General features: G+C 45.0%; 3 protein-coding genes, 9 non-coding genes and 1 pseudogene across 14 annotated transcripts; 1 reads left to right on the top strand and 12 right to left on the bottom strand.

Annotated features, from left to right (window-relative positions):
• Positions 1–7,524: 7,524 nt before the first annotated feature.
• Positions 7,525–8,511, bottom strand: LOC123404900 (annotated as a pseudogene).
• Positions 8,451–12,835, bottom strand: LOC123401519 (F-box/kelch-repeat protein SKIP4-like). 3 transcript variants are annotated; one of them, XM_045095343.1, is made up of 3 exons: positions 12,621–12,835; positions 9,318–9,813; positions 8,451–9,211 (listed from the first exon to the last, which is right to left on the bottom strand). In XM_045095343.1, the coding sequence occupies exons 2-3, from the start codon at positions 9,758–9,760 to the stop codon at positions 8,614–8,616; spliced, it is 1,041 nt and encodes a 346-aa protein (XP_044951278.1). In that variant the 5' UTR covers positions 9,761–9,813; positions 12,621–12,835; the 3' UTR covers positions 8,451–8,613. The 3 variants fall into 3 exon arrangements, with proteins under 3 accessions (XP_044951278.1, XP_044951280.1, XP_044951279.1); XM_045095345.1 differs by having other exon boundaries at positions 12,709–12,833; XM_045095344.1 differs by lacking the exon at positions 12,621–12,835 and having other exon boundaries at positions 9,318–12,598.
• LOC123406520 lies at positions 10,192–10,300 on the bottom strand. The gene has a single exon (XR_006612208.1). It is a non-coding gene; the product is annotated as a small nucleolar RNA Z118/Z121/Z120 (small nucleolar RNA).
• Positions 10,637–10,740, bottom strand: LOC123406516. Its single transcript, XR_006612205.1, has one exon. It is a non-coding gene; the product is annotated as a small nucleolar RNA Z118/Z121/Z120 (small nucleolar RNA).
• Positions 10,779–10,885, bottom strand: LOC123406522. The gene has a single exon (XR_006612210.1). It is a non-coding gene; the product is annotated as a small nucleolar RNA Z118/Z121/Z120 (small nucleolar RNA).
• On the bottom strand, positions 11,071–11,178 carry LOC123406514. The gene has a single exon (XR_006612203.1). It is a non-coding gene; the product is annotated as a small nucleolar RNA Z118/Z121/Z120 (small nucleolar RNA).
• Positions 11,343–11,451, bottom strand: LOC123406518. Its single transcript, XR_006612207.1, has one exon. It is a non-coding gene; the product is annotated as a small nucleolar RNA Z118/Z121/Z120 (small nucleolar RNA).
• On the bottom strand, positions 11,587–11,693 carry LOC123406515. The gene has a single exon (XR_006612204.1). It is a non-coding gene; the product is annotated as a small nucleolar RNA Z118/Z121/Z120 (small nucleolar RNA).
• LOC123406517 lies at positions 11,851–11,958 on the bottom strand. Its single transcript, XR_006612206.1, has one exon. It is a non-coding gene; the product is annotated as a small nucleolar RNA Z118/Z121/Z120 (small nucleolar RNA).
• Positions 12,090–12,197, bottom strand: LOC123406512. The gene has a single exon (XR_006612201.1). It is a non-coding gene; the product is annotated as a small nucleolar RNA Z118/Z121/Z120 (small nucleolar RNA).
• LOC123406521 lies at positions 12,303–12,412 on the bottom strand. Its single transcript, XR_006612209.1, has one exon. It is a non-coding gene; the product is annotated as a small nucleolar RNA Z118/Z121/Z120 (small nucleolar RNA).
• A 275-nt stretch (positions 12,836–13,110) lies between the features above and the next one.
• On the top strand, positions 13,111–16,319 carry LOC123401517 (RNA-binding NOB1-like protein). Its single transcript, XM_045095341.1, has 5 exons — positions 13,111–13,504; positions 14,118–15,069; positions 15,190–15,358; positions 15,739–15,855; positions 15,986–16,319. Exons 1-5 carry the CDS (start codon positions 13,123–13,125, stop codon positions 16,130–16,132), a joined length of 1,767 nt encoding a protein of 588 aa, XP_044951276.1. The 5' UTR covers positions 13,111–13,122; the 3' UTR covers positions 16,133–16,319.
• Positions 16,320–16,901: 582 nt separating this feature from the next.
• Positions 16,902–18,839, bottom strand: LOC123401518 (transcription factor MYB8-like). The gene is made up of 3 exons (XM_045095342.1): positions 18,575–18,839; positions 17,963–18,092; positions 16,902–17,736 (listed from the first exon to the last, which is right to left on the bottom strand). The coding sequence occupies exons 1-3, from the start codon at positions 18,708–18,710 to the stop codon at positions 17,061–17,063; spliced, it is 942 nt and encodes a 313-aa protein (XP_044951277.1). The 5' UTR covers positions 18,711–18,839; the 3' UTR covers positions 16,902–17,060.
• Positions 18,840–19,514: the final 675 nt, after the last annotated feature.

Here is a 19,514-nt window from a genome sequence, read left to right as displayed (position 1 = left end):
AATAGATCAAAATTTCTGTGACCACATTCTGTTTCCATACAACTTCAGGTGAGGGTCTTTACTCTGTTGTGTCCATTCACTTATAAGTGTAATTGATAAGTTACTGACACACACACACATATATATATATATACATGTGCAGCTTTTATTGGATTCTGTTGGACATTCAAATTGATAAGGGAAGAGTTGATGCCTTAGACCCATTATCGAGACCCTTGGAACAGTTCCAAAGCCTACAGGACATGCTCCAAGGATAATTTTAATCATTCTTGCGCTCTATCGGTCTCTTTCGATGATTTTCTGATATATCAATTAATGAAAAACTTAGCAAATCATTATCCTTGTCGGGCAGGGTTTGGAAGCGGTTCAAGTGCTGGACTCCCGGTAACTTTCCTGAGAAGCTGACCTTTAGAGCGGCTCAGGTAAGTAGTAGTATGATATACTTCTATTAATTTTCAATACATTTATGATGCTAGATTATTATTTTGATTATATATATTCTATTCTCGTAAAGTGCGACCAGCAGCCACGGGGAACGCATCTATGCGGATACTATGTTTGCGAGACCATTTGCACGTTTACCTCTGAGCTCAAGGATCACAGATTCGACGTAAGCAATGAACATTCACACCTCTATTTTTACCCGTCATTCTTTGTTATCATGATTGATATTCATATTCATCTCCTCTTCTCATATAGCACACGGCCATGAGGACGAAGGTCCTACCAGAGCAACGCGCGATTGCTGTTGCAGAGGAGCTTGCGGGATTTCTGAGGATGGAAGCTATAGAGCTCAAAGGACGATTTAGTGTAGCTAAGGGCCATTACTGATGTTCGTCCATGTAATCGAATAGACGGGCTATAGTCCCGATAATTCAGATCTCCATACAATTGTATATATATGCTCGCTTGTAAGATAAGTTAATCTTATATATATATATGCATAATTATTTTTATTTAAATTATATGAAAACTAATTCCCGAACACAAAAGGAGGCATCACGTTAATCTCCTGAACACCGAAACCCTAAAACCCTAAAACCCAAAAATAATTTCATTCAAAAAAAACCCAAAAGCCAGCAAAATCTGAAAATCTTTAGTCCCGGACCGTGTAATGAACCGGGACTAAAGGGCCTGCCCCTGGGGCGCTACGAGGCGCCCACGTGGAGCTTTAGTCCCGGCTTGTAAGAGGGCCGGGATGAAAAGGTTAGGCCTTTAGTCCCGGTTGGTGCCGGGACTAAAGCCCCTTACGGGCCGGGGCTATAGGCCTTGTCCCCACTAGTGCCTCCGATTGCTGAGAACATGCCTCCAGATTCATATGTGTCTTTGACAGGCCTACTAGAAATCCATCACGTGTGCTAGCGGTGATTAATCTTGTTGCTTGCGCATAACCAAAAGGATCAATACGATTGATTAGAGGTTGTAGGTAAATAGGATACTAGAAATTTTAAGCTTAGTTTCCAATTTTAAGGGTAAGAGGATAAATAGTGTTCACTAGAAATGCAACAAAGTGGACACGACCTATATGACAAGCAAAATTAAAGCAAGATATTCTAGGCAACAATATAGATAGCAATCCAACGAGCATACAAGGCAGAGTAAAGTATGGAAAAGGATAAACCACAAATGAGTCGATGACACATATTTTATCCCGAAGTCCACACTTTCTTGGAGAAGTACCAATCTCTGTACGAGTAGTGCTTGAACTAAAGTTTTGGGAACTCAAAAAATGATTCATTGTATTCTCCTCGATACAACCCCGTTGGATGGGCCCCGAATCACCCGGGTTGGTCTTGAAATTGACTACCCCACTGTTACATACGTCTCCAAAGCACACCACAATCAAGGAAGCTTTCAAAGGAACATCTAACTGTCTAGGAGCCCAAGCTCTAAGAGTAACAAGTTGGTGAAGATAAATGAGTTGGGGAAACAGAAATAAGTTTGGTAGGAATATAGATCGGGTGAATCTCGTCCAAACACCAAACAATAATAGTATTTCGGTGGATGAGGATGGAGTTCTCAAAGATATTTGAGTTTGGCAATGGTGGAAGATAGCTTGAGGAATATTACGGTTGAAGGTAGGATAAGGGTGACTATATATACCCTCCAACGGCAAGGTGATCGTTGCCCATCCGGCATCTCCAGGCACCCGGACCGACCATTGTAAATATGGTAGGCCCGGTCGGGGTCTAGCCATCTAGGACTCCGGGAACCCGGATAAAACTATAGTTGAACACCAGGTGGACCGACGAAAGAAAATATGGTAGGCCCGGGCACCCCCAAAAAACTGCACCTGAGCACCATGGAGCACTAGGCACCCATATGAAATCGATAGTTAGTCAGGTGCCTAGGGGTCGAGGGAACCCAAGCACCTAGTGAGGGAGTCCAGGGCTAAGGGGTTCTCAGGCCGCTGACCTTTTTCATGGGCCAGACTCGTGGGATTTGTCATTGAAGCCTGAATTACAAGATAACACCGTATCGAGAATGGACTCTTCCGAAGACTTAGTGTATGCTCCAAGGCAAGATGATAATATCGGCATATTTACTCCTTGGTGTAACCGACATTGTGTAACCCTACTATCCCTGGTATTTATATAAACCACCGGGCTTTAGTCCATAAGACAGATTAAGAACATTGTTCCTAGGGTTTTAGATCACAACATACGATATCGAGGTAGATCAACTCTATATTCGATACTCCATCATCAATATAAACAAGAGAAGGACACAAGGTTTTACCTCCTTCAAGAGGGCACGAACATGGGTAAACATCTTCTCCCTTGTCTCCTATTACCCATGGCCTCCACAAATCAGGACCCCATACCCAAGATTCACTAGTTTTGACACCGACACCCGAACCATCCAGGAGAGTTGTAAACTCTCTTGTGCCTCCAGGCACCCAGACCACTAGGTGAGATAACCCTTTTCTTGGAAGACCCTTCCAAAAACTCTTGGTGAAGCTGGGAAGTTAAAGAATGTAAATGGAATGAGTTCTCCAAATCCTTAATATCCACAAGCCATGATTGGTCACAAGCATGGACCCTATATGTGGAAAGGATAAAAATTGGAAACAAGTGTTGGGAAAAGACTAACAACCACTACCATGAACACAAGGAATATGTGGAGCCAAACCCTATCCATGTCACTCGCAAGGAGGCCTCACCCCAACATAGATGATCCACTATCCAAAACAATCTCAACACGTTTGTAGTCTACTATTCTTCCATGGTTGACAAGAATCAAAGTGGGATTGGAGTCAATAGTCACATAAATTGACTATCTTCATTTTATCACCATTTGCATTGCTAGCTTTGTTTGTTGCATTTTTATGAGTAATTATTGTTTGATAGATGGGGTTGGCGGCCACTTTCTACAAACAAACCGAGAATAAGCCATTCCCTTTAATCCATTGTTGGTTGAAACTGAATGGCAAACCAAAGTGGCAACAAGTTGTCGATAACCTCAAGAACAACAACAAAAGGTTGAACAGAAATGGTGGCTCAAGCTCCCACCAATTGATTGGATTGGATAAGGAAGAGGAAGAAGTTGTAGGAGAGGTTACAACTTGCTCGGGACACGTAGGATTCAAGGATAATGTTTGCCTAGAGAAACCTCTTGTATCCATAAGGCAATAAGTCAATTGAGGTGAGAAAGAAGGAAATCAACCCGCGTAGGGAGTACGAGGGGGCGAGAGCGGCCATGGCAGCTGCAGATGTGATCCATGTGGAGACCGTCAAGCTATTCATCATGTTGGCCAGATGTGGATGAGATGTTGAGTTTCATTTTGGCATGTTTGTATTGTTGAATTGTGGTTCACTTTGCTTTGTTGGGTTGTTGAATTGGTGATAAATTTGTGGTATATGATTGGTGTGCTTGGATTTTATCGTTTTGATATGACGAGTGTGGTTGTTCGGTAGTACTTTTGAGGAGTTGTTCGGAGTCGTGTTCGGCAGCGTCCGCAGATAATTAGTGGGCGGATTTGCCTAGTCCGGATGTACATGCAGGGTTTGATAGCACATATATTTTATTTCTATACCACAATGGAAATCAAGCAGGACTAACCGGCTTTTGTTTACATACTTATAACTTTTTAATAATATACAATAGGATATTCTCCAACTTCCTCATAAAAAAGTAAGAGCTTTATTTCTCTGTTGTTCCATTTCGCAATCGTTGATGTGTCTTTGTTGCAATATTCAGTGTTGGGTTGCTTAAAACAGACATGGGCACCACAAGGCGTCAACAATTCTTCAACAATTGCATCAGCTGCCATCAACTAATTGTCACAAAGGGTACAAATACATGGCCACAACAACCATCGTGTGAAATTTTGTGAAGGAATGATGTCTTGGGCACACATCATGCCCATTCGCTGGACTTCTATAAATAACTACTACCTTACTTGTTTAACAAAATCATGATTAATTGCTAGAGGGAGAAAGTATAACCAAGTGTGTGAGAAGGGCAACAATCATGAATGTCACCAGTAAGACGGTAGTGCAATTTCTCGGGGAATGAGATGTGTTGGGAATTTGAGTGGAACTTGGAGGGAGAGATTATCCTTGGAGTCCTCCTCTAGCATTACCATGATTACTTGGGGAGTGGTACGATGGAACTGAGCAAGCCAAGGGGCGCCTTGGGCGTTACTTCCTCAAAGATGCTTATTGTGAGTGTTACTTTGCCTCTACAAGTGGTTCCACACCTCTAGCCGCGAACTCTTTTTGAGAGTTACCTCTACAAGTGGGTCCACTTTCCTCTTCCAGTGTGCCTTGCTGTTGAAATATGTTTGTCACCCAGAATACATGTTACCATAAGAATTTATCCACATTCTACTCTAGCAACAAAAACGTTTCCTTCAAACATGTTAACAATTATAAGTTGATGTACAACCATCTTCTCAAAATAGACAAGTTGATATACAGCCAGAAGAAAAGTAAAACATTTGTTATTTCACTTCAAGGTACAAGCAACCCAGATAGCAAGTGGTCTTCAAATGATGATGACCTTGCCCTTCTCTGGTGGTAAGTTACGCTCCATCAAGACATCGTCGTGTCAATGTTGATGGTGACCGTGCTCAGCCCCCGGCCGATCAAGTAGATCTTCCTACCAATCGCCACGAGCTCGCAGGGCTGACGCGTTAGCTTATCCGACAGCCTACCAACCATCACCCTCTCCTTGGTCTCGTTCAGCCACATCATCAGCTTGGTGTCGAGGGACTGGTCGAGCATGTTGAGTGTCCCATCAATGACGACCATAGGGACGGAGTAACACATGTCAATCTCATTCTCTTGCCCCCCACTAGATCTGGGTCGTCTATACCTGCAAAGTACCTTCTATTCCAGGGTTAGTCGACTGGGTCATATATACCCGCAAACTACATTCTGTTCTAGGACGCCTTGTGGATGGTCACCAACTCATCATCCAATTCCAAGAATTTGATGATGTCAAGGGTGAGCATCGGGTTCCTCGATGGGCACCAGGAGTCCGTGACTATGTCATAGATGTCCCAAGAATTAGGTGACTATTCTGTTAGTCCAAGTCCTCCGGTAATATATTTTTTTGGTTCAGAGCTACCAATACAACTCGTGAGGATGTTTTGTTGATTGAAGCTTGTTTGGTCACAAGCATAGACCTTATATGTGGAACGGAACAAAAGGGAAAAAGTATTGGGAAATATGTGGAGTTGAACCCTATCCATGCCACCCATGACGAGGCCTCTCTTTCTCCAACATAGATGGTCTACTTCAGGACAATGTGAAAAACTATGTGAGCCACTATTCTTCTGTGGTTGGCCAGAATCAAAGTGGCGTTAGAGTCAATAGTCACGTAAGTTGACTTTCTTCGTTTTGTCATCATTTCAATTTCTAGATTTGTTTGTTACATTCTCATTAGTAATTCTTGTTTGCTAGATGGGGTTAGCGCACACTTCGTACCAACAAAAAGATAAGAAGACATTCACTTTAAGCTATTGTTGGTTGAAATTGAATGGCAAACCAAAGTGGCAACAATTTGTCGTTGTCCTCAATAACATCAACAAGGGGTTGAAGAGAAATGGTGGCTCAAGCACCCAACAATCAATTGGGTTGAATGACGAAGAGGAAGAAGTTGTAGGAGAAGTTGCAACTTGCTCAGGACGCATAGGATTCGAGGATAATGTTGCCCGACGCAAATCTTTAGGATTCGAAAGGCAAGAAGTGGATTTATGTGAGGGAGCACGTATAGGAGATCAATCCGTGTAGGGAGTGCCAGAGGCGAGAGCGGCCACAACAATCGTAGACATGACCCAGATGGCGACCATCGAGTGATTCATTATGTTGGCCGGATGCGGCCCGAGCGTTGAGTTTCATTTGGCATGTTTGAATTGTTGAATTGTGGTTCATTTTGCTTTGTTGCATTGTTCCGTTGTTGAATTGTTTATGAATTTGTGTCATATGACTGACGTGCATCGGTTTCAGGGTTTTGATATGAGGAGTGCGGTTTTTCGGTATGACTTTTGTGGAGTCGTCCGACACTGTCTTGTCGCGTCCACGGATGTTTAATAATAGTGTTTGGTAGCACATAAACTTTTACTTTTGTACGAGATGGAAATCAAGCAATACTAGTAAGTTATTCTTTACATACTTATAACTTTTCAATTTTTCAATAATATACAATAGGACATTCTCCTACTTTCTCGTAAAATAACAAGAGTTTTATTCCTCTATTGTTTCACTTGGCAAATCGTTTATTTGTCCTTGTTTGTTGAATTCTGGGTTGCTTGAACCTAGGATGGGCACCACAAAGCGTCAAAATTTCTTCAAGAATTGCGTCACCTAACCCTCAAAAAGAAATTAATTGCATCACCGGCTATCAGAAGAAATGTCACAAGGGGTAGAAATGAATGGCCATAACAACCGTCATGTGAAATTTGGTGAAGGAATGATGTATATCATGTCCATTCGCTAACCTTCTATAAATAACAACTACCTTACTTGTATAGCAAAGTCATGTTTAGTTGCAAGAGCTAGAAAGCATGACCAAGTGTGTGAGGAGGGCAACAATGATGAGCATGATGAGTGTCACCAGTCAGATAGCACAATTTGAAATGGAATGAGATGCGTTGGAAATTTGATTGGAACTTCTTCAAACCGGGTATCTCTAGAGTACTCTACTAGAGTTACCGTGATTACTCCCCGTGAGTGTTCTCTCACCTCCTCGAGTTGTTCGGCTCTATCCTCTTTCTTCCAATAGCTTCTCGTGTGCTCGAATTTTGTGGGCGCTATACCAACTGCAAGGAGTGATGCAATGTTTTTCAACTATTGCAACTTCCAACACTACTCTCTTGTGGGTTGGGGTCCACATTGTTTAAGTTTTCAACAAGGGGGCATGGCAAAATTGTAAATGGGGCAAAGCGAAACTTGTTACGAACAGAATTTATTCACATTCAACAAGTGCAAACGTACAACTCACGAAGAAAGAAACAACCTGAGATTTTCTTTCCTCGTGTTATAGTTAAAAGTTGATGTACACCCATCTCACCAAAATACAGAAGTTGACTTACAACCAGAAGAAATAAAAGTTCATTGTTATTTCACTTCACGGTACAAACAACACAAGTAGTCGTCTTCAAATGATGATGACCTTGCACTTCTCTCGCGAGAAGTCATGCTCAATCAGTGGGCCCGTCGACGAGGACACCAAGAACCCGTCCACCCTGGCCTTCGTGTCCATGTCGATGGTCAACATGCTCAGCCCCCGGCCAACCACGTAGATCTTCCTGTCGATACCCACGAGCTCACAGGCGGGCGCATGAGCTTGCCCAATAGCTTACCGACCATCACCCACTCCCTGGTCTCGTTAATTCACATGATCAATATGGTGTCAAGGGATTGGTCGAGCATGTAGAGCGTCGTGCCAACGACGACCGTGAAGTCGCACCAACATAGGGCGATCTCATTCTCCTTGCCCCTCCAGGACCGGTCGACCGGTCGTATATACCCGCAAAATACATTATGTTCGAGGACACCTTGTTGATGGTCACCAGCTAGCTCATCATCCAATACCACGAATTTTAAAATGTCAGGGGTGAGCATCGGCTTCTTGTGCGAGCACCAAGTGTCGGTGGATTTGCAATAGATATCCCAAGACTGCGGTGACTTGTCTCTTCGTATGAGACCTACAGTAACATAAATATTGCCGACCGGAGCTGCAGATACAACCCTTCATGATGACCTCAAGAACAACAAGAGGTTCAAGAGAAATGATGGCTCAAGCTCTCAACAATCGACGCAAATCTCTTGGATCCAAAAGGCAAGAAGTGGCTTGAGGTGAGGAAGTAGGAGTTGCATTTGGCATGTTTGTATTTTTGGATCGTTTCATTTTTCAACTAGCGGACATGGCGAAAACAGGAGAGAGACGTGTTGCGATCAGAATTTATGAACATCCAACAAAGTACAGAGACATACACTCAATGAGTAAACATCCTGAGCTTTCCTTTCCTCTTCCTCTTGTTACAGTTAAAAAGTCAATCATTGTACAGCCATCTCGTCAAAACACACAAGTCGATATACAGCCAGAATAAAAGAAAATCGTCCACTGTTTCACAGCACAAACAAGCCCAGCTAGAAAAGGTCTTCAGATGGTGATCACCCTGCACTTCTCCGGCGGGAAGTCATGCTCCATCAACGGCGCCGTCGACGAGGACACCAGGAACCCGTCCACCCTGGCCGCCGTGTCCATGTCGATGGTCACTGTGCTCAGCCCCCGACCGATCACATAGATCTTCCTGCCGATGGCAACAAGCTCGCAAGGTGGGCGTGTGAGCTTGTCCGACAGCCTGCCGACCATCACCCACTCCTTGGTCTCGTTAATCCACATCATCAGCTTTGTGCCGAGGGACTGGTCAAGCATGTAGAGCGTCCCCTCAACGACGACCGTAGGGCCAGACCAGCATAGGGCAATCTCATTCTCCTTGCCCCTCCAGGTCTGGTCAACCGGGTCGTATATACCCGCAAAGTACATTCTGTTCCAGGACGCCTTGTGGATGGTCACCAGCTCATCATCCAGCGCCACAAATTTTACGATGTCAGGGGTAAGCATAGGGTTCTTGTGCGAGCGCCATGAGTCTGTGGCTTTGTCGTAGATGTCCCAAGAATTAGGTGACTTGTCTGTCAGCCCAAATCCTCCAGTAACATAAATCTTGTCGTTCAGAGATGCCGATACAAAATAGCACCTGAAATCAAAGGAGCAAATGGGTTAGTAGGCTGCCCAATTAACCAAGATGGTAGGAGACATATGCAACAGAGAAAACAAACAGGGAGCTGAGGCTGTAGGAGTACCTAGCAGTAGGCATTGGTGCTGCTATGCTCCAGTGATTTGAAGCAGCATCATAACAATACACTTCATCATTAGCATCCTTTAGGCAACTACAGCCACCCATAAGAAACAACCGCCTGTCCAAGGTCTCTATGGAAACACCTTCTCGCCGAGAGCATGGAGGCTCCATCACCTGGATGACTTTCAAGGACCGGGTCGTAGGGTCAGGAACAAGAACATAGCATTTGAAGCCTGTACCCCTACAGATCACATATATCCAGGACTCGTCCAAGTTGTTCCTCTTGCGGTAAGAGTGCCATTCTTCACTGCATAACAATGCCTTCCATCCCCTTGAGACACGTCTGAGAGCATTGTGATACTGCCGAGGAACCCTTGCTAGGCAGAGAAGAGCAACCTCATCTGGAAGACCATGTATAAGTTGAGTCTGTATGTCAGCAGATTCCATCTTCCTATAGGAGAGCTTCTGGTAATGCACTACTTCAAAGGTGAATGATCATCCTAATACCACATAATAAAGCACATGAGAAAGGAACCACTGCTCTGCCTGAAGACACAAGACATAACCATATTTTCAACAAACTCATTTAAGTAAAAAAATTACAGTTCCTGGTTCAAATACCAAAAGAAAATGGAGTTGGAAAAAGAAGTGCAAGTGCAGCACATATAAAAATTCATGAGAATCAAGGATGGCCAAAAAAAGTGAAACTTCATGAAGAAATGGCGAACACACTGAAATCAAGAGTAGATGCTACTGTTTCGAACAAGAGCTTGTCCAGAGTATCACATTTTTCTAATGACACTAAAATCAAGGGAAAATGTCACCAGTTATTTATATTAATACAGTGATACTGAGTATACTCATTGATTGTTTAGGCACATTTGCTCAGAAAGTTTGATCAGTTTAGGATTTATAATCAGGGCGGTGGCTCTTTTTAAAAAGTCACCTTTCTCAGATACCGTCCTTGTGATCTCCTCATAGCAAACAAGCAGAAACCAAAAACAAACTTAAGGGCATTGTTTGTTAACTTCTGTAATTGTGATTCTTGAATGTGTGGTCAGGACCATGCTAAAATGGTTAATGGAATGAGATATCTTGTTTCAGGTAGCACAATAGTAGTTCCAATAATTGTTCACACATTTTTGCTCCAAAAATTTGATTAGTTTTGGATTCATAATCAAGGAAGGAGGACTTTATAAAGCACCAATTATTCAGATACCGTCCTTTGATGGCATAATAGCCAAAGTAACACAAAAACTGGGAATAAATATACTGTTCTTTAAGCTGGCATGTGTACATACAGAATGACTTTCGTTTAAAGCCCGTTTGCTCAGAAAATTTGATCAGTTTAGGATGTAAAATCAATGAAGTAGCACTCCTTAGAGACCTTCTCAGATACCGTCCTTGTGATCTCATCACAGCAAACAAGAAGAAATATATGTTTGTTCTATAATTCAATAAAATCAATTTGCTAAGAATATTTGATCAGTTTAAGATGTCTAATCAAGCAAGGAGACTCATCAAGGAGCCACCTTTGTCAGATACCGTCTTTGAAATTCATCATAGAAAAAAAGCTTTGAAATAGTAAATTACAGAAACAGTGTTTATTTAACTTCTAGAAATGAAGCAGCCATGCTTAACAAAATTACATAATATAAGGACTGGTTGGATAAACAGAGATAGTTCACATCAAAAATAAGAGGACAATGACCAGAGACCACCAGCATAATGCTGGGTGTCCATTTAAAACTTGCACACTTTTGCTCAGAATATATGATCAGTTTAGGATGTGTAATCAACCAAGGAGAACTCATTGATGAGCCACCTTTGTCAGATACCGTCCTTGAGATTCATCATAGCAAACAAGCATTGCAGAAGTAAAATACAGAAACAGTGTCTATTTAACTTCTAAATGAAGCAGCCATCCATAACAAAGCTATATAATATAAGGACCAGGAACACATCTAAGACAAGAGGGCCAATGGCCAGAGACCACCAGCACGCTGGGTGTTCATTTAAGACGTGCACACATTTGCTCAGAATATATGACCAGTTTAGGATGTGTAATCAATGTAGGAGGCCTTTTTCAAGAGCCACACTTACTCAGATACCGTCCTTGTTATTCATCACAGCAAACAAGCAGACAAAGGTTAAACAACCCATGAACTTATAAAAGTAGTTGATTTACATTTCAAGCAGGAAAGGATGCACTTCAGAAGAACAAAAGATAATGTAAAGTCATTGTGGATCATGCTTCGCTTCACATTTCCACATGCTTGCTCAGAATATATGATCAGTTTAGGATGAGTAATCAAGGAAGGTGGCCTTTTCAACAGCCAACCTACTCAGATACCGTCCTTGTGATTCATCACAGCAAACATAAAAGCACAGAAAAGCTATGAAAACTAGGAATACACATGCTACTGGTGAAACCAGTGAGGTCATTGGTTAACATTTCAACAAACAAACGATGCATGACAACAGGACAGACTGCAACATAAAACCAACTGAGGACATTGTCAATTAACATTTGCACATGCTTGCTCAGATATTATGATCAGTGTAGGGTGTATAATCAAGGAGAGAGGCCTTCTTCAAGTACCACCTAGCTCAGATACCGTCCTTGTGATTCATCACAGCAAGCAATCAAGATGTCAGGATAGCATATGTTTCTGATCTCATTTCAACGCATCAACACAAATAAAAACTACTGTGTATTTTTTTTTAAGTTTCAATTAAAGGAAAAAAGGAAACCACCATGAGAAGCAGGCAAGTGTGTTTGCTCAGAATTTATGATCAGTTCAGGATTCATAATCAAGGAAGGAGGCCTTCTTCAAGAGCCACCTTGCTCAGATACCGTCCTTGTGATTCATCACCGCAAACAAACAATCAGGCTAACACAAGACAACATCAAGGCATTCGTTACACATTTCAATGCAAGGAAAACTAAAACCAAAACAACCATGATTGGAAGCATGGGAGCGTGTGTCGTTTGCTCAGAATTTATGATCAGTTAAGGGTGCGTAATCAAGCAAGGAGGCCATTTTTCAACAGCCGACTAGCTCATATACCGTCCTTGCGATTCATCACAGCAAAACAACCGTCAGCCTGGGATACCCGGCACAATCACTAACTCCTACCCAGGAGGCAGAAGGGCCAAGCCCAGATCGAGCCAACGGCGTCCACGAACCAAGGAACGAAACCTGCCGCGCTAAGGGATACCCGATCTAATCCACGAACGAACCCTAACCAAAGCCCGATCTACCAGCGGACGTGAGTACCATCGGAGAGGGAGAACCAGTCGCACCTTGCGGTGGCCCGTCGGACGGATCTGAGGGGACGAGGCTCGGGCTGGGGGAGCGCGGAGAGGGAGAGGGAGGGGATCGGGGCACTACCGGCGACGAGGGGCGCAGGAGGGGGCGAGCACCTAGATCTGGCGGGGATCCGCTGCGGCGAAGAGGAGCGAGCGGGGTGGCGGCGGGCTGGGCTCGGCTAGGGTTTGGCGGCGGCCATGGAGGATGGTGATTGGGGACGGGATGGCTCCGCCTCAACGCCGTTATATCGTGGGTGGAGAACTCTGGATGGATATTACCCACACAGGTCCCCCATTTTCCCACTATTCGCATCCTCCCGGCTAAATTCCAACCCCAGGGGTTACCTGAAAATTTAAGTCTTCTCCTGTGTGCTCCGTGCAAATACATCCAGCGTATTTATGCCCAAAAATAAGTGAAATCGGAGCCCCAAAACCCTAGCGCGCCGCCACCCTACCCCCCCCCCCCCCACCCCACCCCACCCCCCACCTTGCGGCGATGGAAGAAGCGTGGCCGGCGCTGGGCCCGGCGGCGGGCGAAGCGGCCTTCGCGGCCGGCGCGGCGCCGGCGGGCGGAGGGGCACCGATGGCGTGGGGAGCGGCGGCGACGGCGCGGCGGGAGACGGTGGCCAAGGAGTCGTCCGCGCAGGCGGTGAGCCGGATCGTGTCCAGCTGCGCCAGCTCGAGCGGGCTGGCCGTGGCCGTGGTCGACGCCAACGCCGTCATCTCGGGCGGCGCCGCGCTGGCCTCCACCGCCGGGCGGCTGGTGACTGTGCCCGAGGTGCTCGACGAGGTGCGCGACGCCGCCGCGCGCCGCCGGCTCGCGCTCCTCCCCGCCCCCGTCGAGACCGTCGAGCCCGCCCCCGAGTTCGTCAAGCGAGGTCCAATGCTTTGCCCACCACTGCCACCATTTTTTTTTCGGTTGTTGCTAAAATAATACAGCTGAAACTCTGTACTTTCTTGGACTTCAATTCATTTTTGTTCATCCAAGTGTTTATTATAGGTGGTTTATGTTGCACTAGGTACATGACGATGATTTGCGTAGCTGGATTGGTTTTCATCTTTTCATCATACTCGTCTTTTTTAGCAGAAACTAGGCCTGGAGTGGTGTTTATTCAGAGTCTTGTTGCTTGGAGTAACCTTCAGTGCTATGTTCAGGGTGTAGGCATGCTTATGCAACAGGGTGCCGTTTAAAAGGATGGCTGATATCACGCTGTCTGTAGAATTTGGCATTACTGGCTGCGTGGCTAGAATTTGGTAGTTTATTATTGTTTGTTTTTACCACTGCAATATGTTGACATTTGGTTGTCCGTAGCCTGGAAATTACTTTCTGTTCGATAGAATTAGCATTTAATTGTGAAATTAACTCGGATCGTCCATGGCCTTCAAGTTACTTCTGCTCGGTAGAATTAGCATTTTCATTGTAAACTTTTCTCTGGTCTAAGTAACAACATATTTAGAGGCGACTAACTTGTATATCACCATTGCTTGCAGTTGTCAAGTTTGCCAGGGAAACAGGAGATCTCCAGACACTTTCCGATGTTGATATGAAGATTATCGCTCTAGCTTACATGTTGGAGGCTGAGGTCCATGGGACCAGCCATTTGCGGGAGCACCCACCTCCACTCCATGTGGTCAGCGTCCGGACCTTGCAAGAGGCTCCGCTGCCTGGCTGGGGCTCCAATGTTACTAACCTAGCAGAGTGGGAAGCACTGGATAAGATGTCTGAATCAGGAGGTGATCTTAATTCTCGGATCCTCCCACTGAAGGATCTTGAGAATCAGGAGATCCCTACAAGCGAGACCAACAGTATTTCTGAGACACAAGGGGATGCAGAGTTTCAGCCTTCAAAGAGAGATGCATGTATTCCTTGGGAAGACGATGAGAACAATGAAGGCTGGTTGCCTGCTGTTGGCCGCACCACGCACAGAAAATATTTGCGAAGGAAAGCCAGGCGCGATGCCCTCAAGGCATCTGAACAAAGCTTTGATACAAGTTCTGTTGCTCCAACAGTCGATGAGGATAATGACTTGTCTGAAAATGGTTTGGATTCAGTGGATGGCCCTTCTGTTGTTCCAGAGAAAACAAGGTCAAATACTGACAACTTGGAATCTCAGGAAGAGGATGAACCAAAAATTGCTGGAGATCAACAATCTAATGGGGAGAATGGGGTTGGCAATGCTTATACTATTGAGGGTAGAGATGTTACTGATGCATGCACTGAACAATTGGATAATTTGGATATAAAAAGCGAGACCGAGGAAGGTGTCAGTGTCAGTGCATCTTTTGTAGATGATGAGAGCAGTGAGCAAAGTTGGGCCCTGAGGTCCTTGTCCGAATCAACTGTAGCATGTGTTACTAGTGACTATGCCATGCAAAACGTTATCCTCCAGATTGGTCTCCGTCTCTTGGCACCAGGCGGTATGCAAATACGTCAGTTGCACAGGTATGTGAATCTAACATTTTCCACCTCTTTGACTACTCTACATCCATTTTGAATAGTATCCTATTTATAGAAGCTTGCACATTCTTATCTGTCTCTCATGTGTTGGTGCTGATTGGCCAGGTGGGTTCTGAGGTGTCATGCTTGCTACAAGGTGACCCAAGAGATTGGAAAAATATTCTGTCCAAAATGTGGCAATGGCGGCACCTTGCGTAAGGTTTCAGTAACAGTTGGTGAAAATGGGATTACTATGGCTTCACGACGCCCGCGTGTTACACTCCGAGGCACAAAAGTGAGTGCGGCTAAATTGATAAATTCACACTTATGCTGTATTTTCTTCATGTTGACTACAGCTTGTGTTGTTATGTTACTTCTGTGTTTGAGTGGGTCAACTATGGTTGATTGTTTCCTGTATGGTCTGCTGTTATCCAAGAAATTTTAAAAAAACATATAAGGGATAATTTTAATGTGTAACATATGCATATTTCTTTCCATGATGTTCAGTGAATAATTTTGTTCTTTAGAATCAATGGTGATGAATACCCAGAACTCTGCTTCTAGCTTTTCGATGTCAGTATTTGGTGAAGCAGACTGCAAATATCTTGCAGTGTGATGGTTTTCCACTTGTGCCTAATCTTTATGTTTGTTTCTAATTGCCTATTTGCTTTGCAGTTTTCACTTCCGATGCCTCAAGGTGGAAGAGATGCCGTCATTAAGAACCCCATTTTACGTGAAGACCAGCTTCCACAGAAGGTTCTGCATCCTAAATCGAAGAAGTCAAGCAAGCTGGTCAGTGCCCCTGCTATTTTTTATACTGCTATATCATGGCATCTCTGTTAACTCTTCTACTGCCACAAATTTCTCAGTTGTTAGTTCTTCTTAAAGGAACAACTCTGGTAACCATTGCTGTTTGCTACAGGGGGATGATTTCTTGGGCGCCGAGGACATATTCACGCACAGTGGCGAGAAGAAGGTGGAGCTGAAACCTCCGGTAAGGAAGGCGCTGGCAATGTTCAGCGGGAAGCGGAATCCGAATGACAACCACTTTTCTCGCAAGAAGAACTAAGTTCCCGTTTGCCCTTTTGTTCCTTTGTCATCCATGGCATTGTAGTCTCACATTATATGTAACGAGAAAACCAGAGTGTTATCTATACCACTGCTATCTATACAGTTTTGCAACATCTATGTAAGGTTTACCTTAGAATGGACATCTATGTAATGTTGGTGTTTTATTACTGCCTTTTCTCCATCAACTCCACCGAGTTCAATCCAAATTCTTGGAATGCAAGACTTCTTGGAGCAGCAATGAACCGTGCACGATTTAACTCTGGTTTGTTGTAAAACCATGTTTTGCCAAACTTTCACTTTCTTTCTTAGTGTTCCCCAAACATTTGCTGAAGGTTGAAAGACATGGTTATATATGATTCAAATGAATTTTGGAGTAGGAAATGTTATAGGTGGGTGTTTGATTTGTAGGGCCAAAATACATAAGATTGTTTTCCAGTAGGTTTCTTTGTGCTAGCTGCGTTTCCCATCGACTTCAAGCTATTGCGAAGATTTTTCTATGCTTTTGGGAAGCAATTGAGCATAATTTCAGTCTCAGATTGAATATTGAATATCTTGAGAACTAAAGAGAAGATGTTCAATACCATAGCTTGTTACAGGAGTACTCCCCCAACAACAAATATATTTGTTAAATTTACAAGATCTACTTCAATTAGGCTCACATTTGCACTTTACACCATACAAATCGATACTCCTTTTTATTGCGGGGAAAAAACGACAACGAAAGAATTTATGTCCAACCTAAGGGGAATTCCCTCTAATCAACATGATCACATTTAAAATTTTCCTTGCAGAAGAAGAATCAAATTAATGAAGCAGTATGCCACCTCTTTCCGTTTTCATACATACACAACATGAACACGACGAACAATTTTTGTTTATCACACATGCACAGGGGTCACGGCATCATCAGAATTTGGCTCTGGACTTCAGAAGAGCAGATCGTCGTTCGCCGTGGTGAACCCGCCGTAGATGTCGCCCATGTTGAGCAGGTCGAAGTAGCCGCCTCCGGCCACCATTCCGGCGGCGCCGCCATGGGCGCCCACGGCGGTGACCGCGCTCTGGTGGTGGTGCTGGTGTTCCTGCTGTTGGTGGTGCTGGTGCGTGTGCTGCAGCGCGCCGTAGCTGGTGGCGCTCATCTGGTCGCCGACGAAGGCGCCGTGCGACGGCGTCACGTTGCCGGAGCTGGCCGTGGAGGCGGGCCAGTGCGCGGACATGGAGTAGCTCTCCGGCCCTGGCGCCGCCGTCACCGCCGCGGCAGTCGGCATCCAGTCGGCGAAGACGTAGTTCTTGGCATCCTGATGCTGGTGGTGCTGATGGTCGACGAACGGCTCGGCGGCCGAGACGGCGCCGCTGCTGCCGATGTTGGCGTCGTGGTCGTGGGTCGACGTCGCCGTGCTGCCGCCGCCGCCGCCGCTGGTCATGATGAGCTCCGTGTTGGCGCTCATGGAGGTGAGCAGCTCCGGCGAGGCGCTGTTCTTGCTGGCCGGGTTGGAGCTGGAGTTGGAGCCCAGCTGCATCACCCTCTTCTTCAGGTACGAGTTCCAGTAGTTCTTCACCTCGTTGTCCGTCCTCCCCGGCAGATGCATCGCGATCTGCGACCACCTGACCGACCAAAAGAGGAAAATCTCAGATCACCATGGAAAACGGAAGAGCCTTTTCGCCGCGAAAGAAACACGCCGTTTTCGACGGGGTTTCGACTTACAAAATTCAGTTAATTTTTGTATGTATCGTCAGCATTTTCATTTTGGTTCTCCATTCTTGTCTAAGTTTATGAAATGTTTAGATGGTCAGAGCTCAGAGTCAGGCGAGGGGTGTGAGGATGGCTTACTTGTTGCCCAGCTTGGCTTGGAGGTTGATGACGACGTCCTCCTCCTCCTGAGAGAACATGCCGCGCTTCAATCCGGGCCGCAGGTAGTTGATCCAACGCAGCCGGCAGCTCTTGCCGTTCCTCTGCAGACCTTCGTGGTAGCAAACCAAACCAAACACATGGCACACAAATTCAGGCATAATTCAAGTCAAAAACTAAAAAGAAACGTTACAGAGGTAGCAATGAGCTCAAATTCCCACATCACATTTGTAATAGAATTTTGACTGATATGGAGACTGTGTATGTTCAAGCTTGGATCATGTGAAGGTCAAACAGATTTCCAGGCAATTAGCTCTTTCTATATAGGTGCATTGTTGCTGAATATCAGAGTATATTGAATTCTTTTTAAATGTGTCAAGACTAGAGCTAGATCATGGATGTAAGGTTCCAAGTAGAACTCCAAGCCAAATACAAGCAAAAAACCATTAAAAAACGATGCGAGTTCATCAGACTATTGCTAATGCTACTAGACTAGTAGACTACAATTCACAATCAGCCATGAGCTGTTGTTCAAGCACTGGCATGCAGCAAATCTCCATGCATGGAAGGACAATTGAGAGGGAGGGAGCTCACCAGCCTTTGCAGGGACAGCGCTCCAGCAGCCGAGGCCATGCTTGAGGATGTAGTCCCGCAGCCTCTGGTCCTCCTCAGGAGACCACAGCCCCTTCCTGTAGTTCATCTTGGGCTTGTCGCAGGACCGGCACCCCATCGACCGCCGCCGCCTCCCCTCTCCCTCCTCTGATATACCCCCTAAGCTCCTCTTCTGTCTCACAAGACAAGAATGTGAGCTGTTGCAGAGGTAGTGGCAGCACTAGGACCTTCTTCCCACCCAAGGCTCCATGTGCACCCTGTGATTTAAAGGGCTGCCCCATTTCGCTGCCCGGCTTAGTTTAATCCCGTGGAATTGAGTTGGTAATGGCAGCACATGGTTCAGATCATGAGCTTGGGGGCTTGGTCAGAGGATGTCTACCTCCTTCCTCAGAGATTCTCGCGGGTTATTCACTCGGTTTCGGCCTCGGTCTAATGATTGTGTGGATCGATGCTTGCTGGCACTCGGAACACATTTTGTTCTCGAGTCAGTAACTGGGATGTTTCTCTAATCGGCAGTTTTTTATTTGTAATGACAGATCGCTTGGATTATCACCAGCTGGTAGTACGTATGTTTCGTCGGGTTTTTACTGAAGTCAAGATTCAGAGAGTATTCTCAGATAAAGACAGAGACGGGTGCTAGTGATCCAAGAATGCGCCGTGCTTTCGGATGATGAGCGGACGGGGTAATGTTAACAGCATAATGTTTTGATCAAATTTGTGTGGTGAAAGAACACACTGTTATCCAATAATCGGCGCGATGAAGGTCAGACTTGTGCACCAATGATACGGTGGAGCATTGACATGAGCTGTTCTCGCAATGAAACGGGCTCTTGGATTAATCAGCAATGACAAGGCCTGGCTCTAATCCCCTCTTCCAAATGTCAATCATTGTTTTCAAGGCAAAGAATGGAGAGCCAGGGAC

The sequence above is a fragment of the Hordeum vulgare genome, chromosome 6H (genome assembly GCF_904849725.1).
Source record: "Hordeum vulgare subsp. vulgare chromosome 6H, MorexV3_pseudomolecules_assembly, whole genome shotgun sequence".
Lineage (NCBI taxonomy): Eukaryota > Viridiplantae > Streptophyta > Magnoliopsida > Poales > Poaceae > Hordeum > Hordeum vulgare.
The sequence above is the reverse complement of the archived record's forward strand: the minus strand, read 5'-3'. Positions and strand labels throughout refer to the sequence as shown.